At 37.7% G+C, this 10,602-nt stretch overlaps 1 protein-coding gene across 2 annotated transcripts in view; it reads left to right on the top strand.

The window, feature by feature from the left end:
* Window positions 1-3,830: 3,830 nt before the first annotated feature.
* Window positions 3,831-10,602, top strand: part of LOC128700083 (methyl farnesoate epoxidase) — a gene marked incomplete at its 3' end in the record, with an annotated part of 40,494 nt that continues 33,722 nt past the window's right edge. Inside the window, 2 exon segments of one of the 2 annotated variants that reach the window (XM_070086887.1) lie at window positions 3,831-4,117; window positions 7,004-7,108. In XM_070086887.1, the coding sequence (XP_069942988.1) occupies window positions 7,030-7,108 (79 nt within the window). 2 annotated transcript variants of the gene reach the window in all.

The raw sequence follows: 10,602 nt of genomic DNA, 5'->3' as shown, positions 1-10,602 counted from the left end.
GGCCTATTCCCACAGTAACAGCCGTTATTCAAGGCCGGGCATTCTCCACTTGACACTATGATCCACATTTTTTCTCTTCTGCAGTCGCTGATTTTTCTTTCATGTTTGTTAAAATGAGTAAATGCACTTTATGGTTGCACACGCCTATTTTCCGCACTCTGTCCCCTCTGGGACTAGCAGGGAAACGCAGTTTTGACGGAGCTCAACCACACGAGACTTCCCCCTACGACGAGGGGAGGAAAGGCCCACGAACAATTTAATTATTGACATCTTGTAAGCACATTTTCACAGACAGCGCAGACTACATGTGTATCAGCTCAGTCAATGCAGACAGCATAATAATTTATATATATATATATATATATATATATATATATATATATATATATATATATATATATATATATATATATATATATATATATATATATATATATATATATATATATATATGTCGTGCTGAATAGGCAAAACTTGCGATCTTGGCTTAAATAGCAACGCTCATCTTGCCATATAACACAAGTGAAAATTGTTGTATGCAATAATTTCGCCAAAATCATTCTGAACCTAACGAAAAATATATATTTGAATATGTTTGTTTAGTACTAAATTATTGTAAACGTATTTAAAATGCATTTAGTTGGGTTAAGCTAAAATAAATTGCTATTGTTATAATAAGTTTTCTAAGATTCTTTTGGTGCAAAATTAAAAAATTTTACATTAACATTAATGAAAAAAATATATCTTTAAACGTATAAGAGAAAATTTTGGAAAGGACTTAATTTTAAATGAGTTCTTGCTAATTGACCATATATATTTATATATATATATATATATATATATATATATATATATATATATATATATATATATATATATATATATATATATATATATATATATATATATATATATATATATATATATATATGCAAAACAACCACTCTGAAAGAATAGAGAAATTCCAAGCGCTTTCGTGACTAAAATATGTTGGTTCTCCCTTACCATGAAAACTTGGTTGATATGCCTTCTCTTCTTAAGACTTTTAATATTAAAGTTGTATTCAAAAATCTTGATACAGTAAAAAAACTTTTGATTAAGAATTCCCCCCAAAATGCTGATGGATGTGTCTATAAGATTCCTTGTAAAATTTGCGATAAAGTTTATTACGGTCAAACTGGTAAAAATCTCGAACTAAGATTAAAACAACATAAATATAGCATTAGAACTGGACAAGATTCCAATGGTCTATTTATTCATGTAAGAGATTTTAACCATCCAATTGATTTTCAAAAAGTTGAGAAAGTAGTATCAAGCAAGTCCATGGTCGATAGGAATATAATTGAATCTTGTTTCATAAAAAGCAGTTTTGACAATAATATGAATATTTCCTTTGGTTTATATAAATTAGATCCATTTATAATTAATAGAATTTGGGTAGAATTTAATAATACACTGGACAAATAAATAGCTTGGGGGTGAGTTTTGCAAAGGACCTGTCCAAGTTGGCTCGCCGCGCGTCACGTGTTTAACCGTTGTGGGATCTGATAGTGAGGTGCTGGCCGACCCCTTATATAGCTTCCTTGGATGCTTCACTTTCATAGTTCCTTGATAATGTGAGTAGTCACGAAAGCGCTTGGAATTTCTCTATTCTTTCAGAGTGGTTGTTTTGCATAATTTGAAATCACCTGTTTACTGTGATCTTATTGCATATATATATATATATATATATATATATGTATATATATATATATATATATATATATATATATATATATATATATATATACATATGTATATGTCGTGCCGAATATGTAAAACTGGTCAATTAGCAAGAACTCATTTAAAATTAAGTCCTTTCTGAAATTTCCTCTTATACGTTTAAAGATATATTTTTTTCGTTAATGTTGATGCAAAAAATTATAATTTTGCACCAAAAGAATCTTAGAAAACTTACCTAACCTTATTATAACAAGAGCAATTTATTTTAGCCTAACCCAACTAAATACATTTTGATCTGTTTACAATAATTTAATACCAAACAAACACGGTGGAATATATTTTTTTCGTTAGGTTCAGAATGATTTTGGCGAAATTATTGCATACAAATTTTCGTTTGTCCTATATGGCAAGATGAGCGTTTCTATTATATATATATATATATATATATATATATATATATATATATATATATATATATATATATATATATATATATATATATATATATATATATATATATATATATATATATATATATATATATACATATATATATATATATATATATATATATATATATATATATATATATATGATGTATATATTAATATTATTATTATTATTATTATTATTATTATTAAAGATTCGCCGGTATTCTCCCGGCCCGGGCCTTGTCCAAGTGGTGGCCCGGCCTTGGCTCCCTCTTTAGGGAGTGTCTGAGACCTAAGTCTCCCATGGGAGGAGGCACAAGTACCTCCTCATCTTTGGGACCAACTGTCCCCAGGCCTAGCCACAAGCTAGGCCTCTCTGGTCTGCCATCCCCGCCCCAAGGGGGCAAATGGGAATGACAGTCTTATGAGCTAAAGGCTCGGGCTCAGGCACCTACCCTACCCTAGAAGGGTTAGGCATGGTGTCGATGTATATATATATATGAACATCAAAATGGTATACAATACCGACAGGTTGTTAGGTAAGACTGTTGCATATGTGTCTTATATATATATATATATATATATATATATATATATATATATATATATATATATATATATATATATATATATATATATATATATATATATGTCGTGCCGAATATGCAAAACTGGTCAATTAGCAGGAACTCATTTAAAATATATTTAGTTGGGTTAGGCTAAAATAAATTGTTCTTGTTATAATAAGGTTAGGTAAGTTTTTTAAGTTCCTTTTGGTGCAAAATTCTAAATTTTTACATTAACATTAATCAAAAAAATATATCTTTAAACGTATAAGAGAAAATTTTAGAAAGGACTTAATTTTAAATGAGTTCTTGCTAATTGACCAGTTTTGCATATTCGGCACGACATATATATATATATATATATATATATATATATATATATATATATATATATATATATATATATATATATATATATATATATATATATATATATATATATGGTGCAACGTAGCAACATTTGGGAAACTTTATTCTGGAAACGTTTCGCCAGCTAGTGGTTTCTTCAGTTCAGTGCAGAGAAAGGTGGAAGATGAGGAGTCTGATGTGATCAGTCCATCAATCTTGATAAAAGTGCAGCATATCCGTGGAGATGGAGCTTATATACTGATGACAGATGAGGTGGAGCAGTTGTAGACGGCGTCACCAGCGGATAAAACCGCTAGTGGAAGTAGATCGTGTCCTCCTCGTCTTCCACCTTTCTCCTCATTGGACTGAAGAAGTCACTGGCTGGCGAAACGTTTCCAGAATAAAGATACTCAAATGTTGCACAAATGTCTCCTTTATCATACTAGATTATCCTATAATTTGAAATAATCCCACATTTAAACAAGATTTTCTCCATGTGCCAAAATTACTTTCCTAAAGAACAATAAAATGATGTCACCTCATAATAAAGCTTGAATCGTAGCTACAAGTGCAAAAGCGATAGCATCCCCTGGCTTCAGCTTTACTCCTGATCACTGATCCTAGCCGCGAGCTTGACTTTCTAAGATTAATGTGAAATTAAAGTATACACACACGTAGAGATATACACAGCTGTACACTTCTTGGTGCATATTCACATGCTGTCGAAAGATAATTGGGTTTAAAGTCTTTCTACTATACATGCATGACATCTATTCACAAATGGTCAAAATACTTTAATCCCTAAAATGAGGATTAAAATTAACTCAAGTGTACATACACTGAGAGAGGCACACACACTCTTCTCTCAGTGTATATATTCACTGTCGAGAGTATGGCTAGCATTCAAACAGAGAGAGTTGGCAACTGATAGCAGAGGAGAGTGACGGTGTTGTTCCAACCACACACCGCTGGAGACAGTTCTGATCGACAGTAACCTCGCTACCTTACTCCTCATACTTCTCTTGTTCTGTGTCGATTACTTCATCCCAGGTAAGCTAATTCTACACTGTATGTAAATAAGACACAAATGCGAGTTATGACATTTTATTGTGAAGACGTTTCGTCCACCAGGGACTCCGACAGTTCATGGTGCACACTACCATATTTTTCTACACAATCATTTACTAGCGTTAGCAATGCAAATTAATTAGTAACTGCCATCGTCAACGTCGTCTCTCAATATTTATCTTCATCCTCATCACGTCAAGTGTTATTAGAGATAAAGTTTAGGAACAATATGATAAAGTGAAGGTCAGCGTGAACTCGTACCCAAATGTTTTTTGGGAGTGAATAACTCACCTACTTCAAGGATGGGGAGAAGCGAGTCTCTAAATGCCGTCGAAGGCCTCGTGAATCAAATAATTGAGTTTCCCAGTTACCTTGATCAAATTTACTTGTCTCCCATTCCCCATGCGCTGTATGACCCATGATGCAGATAATAATGTATTATAAATATAAATATTACGTTGGAAATAAATGGTATAAAATACCGACACAATGGAAAAATAAACACATAAAGCTCACTGTGTGGGCGAAACGTTGTCAATAAAGCATCACATTATACTGTTTATGTGTTTATTTTTTCATATATATTACGTAAATATTATATAAAAATATTAATTATAATATAGAATTTAAATAAAACTTACATATAATGCTTTAATTGTACTAATCTCGCCATTTATAAATAGCCATAAACAAGTTATATAACTAAACAAACGTCATCTATGTTTAGGACATGTATCGGAAGACGTTTGTCCTGACGAATATTATAACAGTTTCCTCTCAAGGTGAACTTAAGAAGTTTACAAGACAACAATGGGTGGAATGAATGGTGGTGTTTATTACTGGTCAGGAAAAAAACATTGTCCTGACATGGATATTAATCATATGACGACCTGTCACAGGTTAACAATTCTCTACCATACACCCCCCCTCAAGGAAGGTTCCTTGATGTTGGTGAGGGGCTCTTGATTTAGGGAATTGGATCTGTGCTCCAGTTCCCCGAATTAAGCCTGAATGCCTTCCACATCCCCCCCAGGCGCTGTATAATCCTCCGGGTTTAGCGCTTCCCCCTTGATTATAATAATAATAATAATAATCTACCATACACCAGCTAGGTTTTATACTCCATTTTAAAAACAGGAATTAGTATAAGGTTGAGTATCCCAAGGTAAGATGACAGAGTGAAGTGAGAGTAGAGTGAGGATGGGTATTATTATTATAATCATGGGGGAGCACTAAACCCGTAGGATTATACAGCGCATGTAGGGGGGGATGAAAGGTATTCAGGAACAATTCAGGGAAATGGAGCACAGATCCAATTCCTTAGATTACGAGCCCCTCACCAGCGTCAAGGAACCTCCCTTGAGGGGTGAAGATTGGTAGACTACGTTAAGGTGACAGAAATGATGGAGGGAAGGTTAGCTGGCAAACACCAATTATTTTGATTAATGTTATTATTACCCTATAGTTTTATATATTTAACTGCTACTCGCTTATACTAAAGGCATGGTCTTCCGCATCAGTAATCCAGGATGTCATGTTCAGTCATCGACCCAGCTGTCACGCTCACAAATGGCTTGTTTACTGAAGTGTAAACTACACTAATTTTTTTGTTGCGACGCTCTATTGTCTTGTTAGTGCTTCGTCACGAGTGGTTCATATATGGCAGCAACCTTTGTCAGACGTGACTCCCGGGGTCCATGATGGCAGCACTTTCGCAAGTTTGTAACTCCTGGAGTCCATAGCAGAACATTTGAGTCAGGTTGACTCACGAGGTTCATAGATGACAGCTTCAAGATATATACGCCATAAGATGCATGACTCTCAGTGTATATAGGCTGAAGTTTACATTAATCCCTGTTTTAGGGATTAAAGCATTCGTGACTGGTGTTGAACAGGTTACATGCAGCCTTAATGACCATACGACGGGTGGGGATAGAACCCGCGATCAGAGTCTCTCATGTTGGCGGCTTTGAGGGGACTTGAGCTAGAGTTCGTCACGGCCACGCTAGCTGGAGATTCGTCTGTAAAAACTTGCATTTGTGGTCACAGTGGTGCCTATGCTAACCTTCCTATGGTATAGAAATAAACCTATTTGGATGAATCTTATTGTGGCTAGCTGGTCCAGTGGCTGACGCGACGGTCTGGAGTTTTGAGACTCTGATCGCGGGTTCTATCCCCACCCGTGATATGTTTGGTGGAAATCGTATCATTACGATCTCGTGAGCCTTAATGACCCTCGTGTAGTATTTTGCTAGTCAGGACAAGAGGAAAATTTCTTCTGATAGGACCCGTGTGGGGAATCTGTCCCTACACGGGTCCTAATATCATGATGGCCCATATATTATATTTCTTCTGATGCAGGCTTTGTCATATAGATGTCCACTCAGTAGGCCGTTCGGTCATTTAAATGAGGCGTTCATTAGCATATTGGTCAATCCCCAAAAAATATTAAATATCACATAGATGTGATATTAATTTTCTTCACATCACTTGAAGAAAAAATTGCACTTCTCAGTGTTTAATGATGTGTTGTTTGTCTGTCAGTCGTGTGAAAGGCGCAGAATGACGGAATATTCTTTTTTTCTCTTTTTTTTTTCTTTTTTTTAACACGAGTTCCAAGTTAAGACGAATAATTTTCTAGTCATATTTATGCACTTTATGAGGTAATTTACCACTATGTGCAAATTGTCTAACAAAATCCTTTTCAATATTTCCGGTGTACGGTCTCAAGAACAATGTATAATTTCTTCCCAGAGGTCGGATTTGACCAAAATATATCTCAAAATAAATTGATCCATAAGCCAAGTAACTGAAACCCCAGAATGCAAACAAATACTATATATATTTTTTTAATTTCTCGGTGGTGAGGTGCAGAAGATCAAAAAGTGTTAAAGATGTTGGTATTGGTGGTGGTGGTTCTGCTGGTCTGGTTCCTCTACCTGGCCTCCCGCAAACCTCGAGGCTTCCCTCCAGGTGAGTGTCTCATTGTTAGTGACATCTGCTGCCCAAGGTGAGTGCCTCATTGTTAATGACACCTGCTTCCTCTGGTCAGTACCTTATGTTAGTTACAACTGCTTCCTATAGTCAGTATTTCATATAATTGTAAAACATAATTGCTTGTTAACACGTGTTTCTACACAAATCTAACCCCTCGAGGAGTTGAAGGAGATCTTAATCTAAGGACTCAGACCTGTGCTTCATTTCTTTGTATAGTTCAACTTCGTAATTGCCCTCATATTGAAAAACTTATTTCGGCTAATTACGTGACACTCATCCGTCGTCGTCAAACGTCTTATGGTCAACTTCCAGCCACTAATTGATGTAAAATTTATTCCACCGGCTAAATACCTTCTACCCCTCCCTTGAGAAGAAGATGGTAATCCCGTAATCCCAGTAATCCCGTCTGTTTTTGTGCTGATGGTCACGGAATGACTTTGGATGCACAAGAAACTAGCCACATAGGCGACGTGAACAATGGTCACTTCCCTGTACTCATGTCCATGAGTAACAAGAACTACTAACCGTTTCCGGAGAAAAAAGTGTGGGGCCTGTGGGAGGTGGTGACGCAGGGGCGGGATCGGGAGGAGGGAGGTGCAGGGTCATGACAAAAACTGGACATGAGGGGATGGGGAGAGAGAACATCCACCCATAACAACAAGCTCTCCGACTGAGGTTGACTGAGGGATTATGAGTATTATAACCCTGACGGGCGCCTGTCATTGTTCTAAAATAATGTACTTAATCTTTCTTTCTGACACAGTGCTGGAGTGTGACTCCGAGAAGTCACACATTATAACTAGTCAAGTACAGTGGACCCTCGAATTTCATAACCCCTTTTCTGAATGTAAAAAAATTCTTCTGATAGGACCCGTGTGGGGAATCTGTCCCTACATAAGACTGATGTGTAAAAAAAATGAAAATCCCTGTACAGAATCAAGTAGTGGCGACTAATCGTTTTGCATATTCGTTATGAAAATGAATGCTCTCTCTCTCTCTCTCTCTCTCTCTCTCTCTCTCTCTCTCTCGCTCTCTCTCTCTCTCTCTCTCTCTCTCTCTCTCTCTCTCTCTCTCTCTCTCTCTCTCCTTTTTTTTACACAGGGTTTGACAAGGTTATGTTAAAGGATCCCTAGCTTTATTGACAAGCTAAGAGCTGTTACCTACATCAGCTAATTTGAAAGCATTTTTATTGTTATGAGACATGCAAATAAGGAACAGGATGAAGTTGGAGCCATCTGTGGGCAGCATTTTCATTTGATCAACTTTATCTCGTTGACATCATAATAACGTACGAATGTGTTCCATACCCGAGTCATCCTGGGGATAAATGATCTCAGATGAAGTGATGTTCTGGAGAAGGGTACAGCCAGAGTGAAGTTGCTGCTTTCTGCTCGTCTTGTGATATAGAAGCTTGCTTTACGCTGTCCTCGAAGTGGATCCAAGTGTGGTACTCCGACAATATTGGCCTTGTACGTAACAGTAAGGCCACCCACATCCCTCCTGTGTTGAAGGCTCTGCTGAAATGACAGACCTATCCAGGATTGGTCCAGGCGGGAGATGAGACGTCTTGCTCTGTTCTCTACTCCGTCAAACAGTCGCAGATGAGAGGGGGGCTCTCTCTCTCTCTCTCTCTCTCTCTCTCTCTCTCTCTCTCTCTCTCTCTTTCTCTCTTTCTCTCTCTTTCTCTCTCTCTGTTACACAGGGTTTTACAAGGTTAGGTTAAGGTTCCTAACTGTATTTATAGCTAAGAGCTCTTACCCATATCAGCTCATTTATATAAATAGAGAACGAGATGCAGATGCAACTATCTATAGGCCAGCGAATTCATTTGGTCAACTGACTTTATTTCCTTTATGTCATTTTCCTGTACGAACATGTTCTAGACACGAGTCACCCTAGGAATAAATGATCTCAGATGATGTGATGTTCTGGAGAAGAGTACAGAGTGAAGATGCTGCTTGCTGCCCGTCTTGTGTAGAAGCTCACTTCTCGTTATCCTTAGAATATACCAGGAGAGGGTTTCGGGGATCAACGCCCCCGCGGCCCGGCATGTGACCAGGCCTCGTGATGGATCAAAGCCTAATCAACCAGGCTGTTACTGTTGCCCTCACGCAGACCGACCTACAAACCACAGCCCAGCTGGTCAGGTACTGACTTTAGGTGCCAGTCCAGCGCCTTCTTGAAGACAGCCATGGGTCTATGTGTAATCTCCCTTATGTATGCTGGGAGACAGTTGAACAGTCTTGGGCCCCTGACACTTACTGTGTTGTTTCTTAGTGTACTCGTGGCGCCCCTGCTTTTCATTGAAGGGATGCTGAATCTTCTGCCCAGTCTTTTGCTTTCGTAGGGAGTGATTTTCGTGTGAAAATTTGGGACTAGTCCCTCTAGAATTCTCTAAGTATATATTATCATATATCTTTCTCGCCTGCATTCCAGAGAGTACAAATTAAGGGACTTCGACCGCTCCCAGTAATTCAGGTGCTTTATCATACTTGAAGATTGAGTCACTTCTGCAATATACGCGAATCTTCATTGAAGAAACGTTACGCCACACAGTGGCTTCATCAGTCCAATGCAAAGCAGAAAGATGTAAGGAGAGGAGGAGTTCGAGGGAATCAGACCCTCAGCCTGAAATCGATGCGTTCAATCCATCACTCTTGTAGAAAGTACAGCATAGGGCCAGAGAAGTGGTTTATATACTGTAATCTGGTGAGTCGAAGCAATATTTGCTATTTATCTGACCAATGCCTCCTTTCGTATTTCAGATATACTGAGCCCTTTCAGCAGCTCTGTGATTCTTCGTCTTTGTCTGTATAGGGAGCGTCTCTTTATAGTTAACATCTTCTCTTCATTTTTCTTACAGGAATGCGCCTTGAGCACACCTCAAGTGCCACACAGGTAATTCTATCTAGGCAAAGGTTCGGATCTGTGTTGTTTAGGATATCATCCCAGTTTATTTCATTTAGGACATGGTTGGCTTGTTCCCACTGTATATTTTTGTTATTGACGTTGAATTCCGTGAAGGTGCCTTTATAACTGGTCACCTCTATCTGTGCATACGTGTCTGCACCTCTGTGATGTTGTGGTCTTAGTGTATTGTCTTTGATGCTCTTATATTCCATATCAGATCATTGTTGAAGATGAGGTCTAGTGCATTTTCCAGTCTTGTTGGCTCTATTATTTGCTGGTTTACAGTGAATTTGTTGCAAAGATTTAATAGCTCATGTTTACATGGAGTTTACCTGGAGAGGGTTTCGGGGGTCAACGCCCCCGCGGTCCGGCCTGAGACCAGGAGAATGTTGCATCTCCTGCCAAGTCTTTTGCTTTCATATGGAGTGATTTTCGTGTGCAAGTTTGGTACCAATCCCTCCAGGACCTTCCAAGTGTATCATGTATCTCTTTCGCCTGCGTTCAAGGGAATACAGATCAAGGACCTTCAATCGTTCCCAGTAATTTAGGTGCCTTATCGC

This window comes from Cherax quadricarinatus, chromosome 20 (assembly GCF_038502225.1).
Source record: "Cherax quadricarinatus isolate ZL_2023a chromosome 20, ASM3850222v1, whole genome shotgun sequence".
Classification (NCBI taxonomy): Eukaryota; Metazoa; Arthropoda; class Malacostraca; order Decapoda; family Parastacidae; genus Cherax; species Cherax quadricarinatus.
The sequence above is the reverse complement of the archived record's forward strand: the minus strand, read 5'-3'. Positions and strand labels throughout refer to the sequence as shown.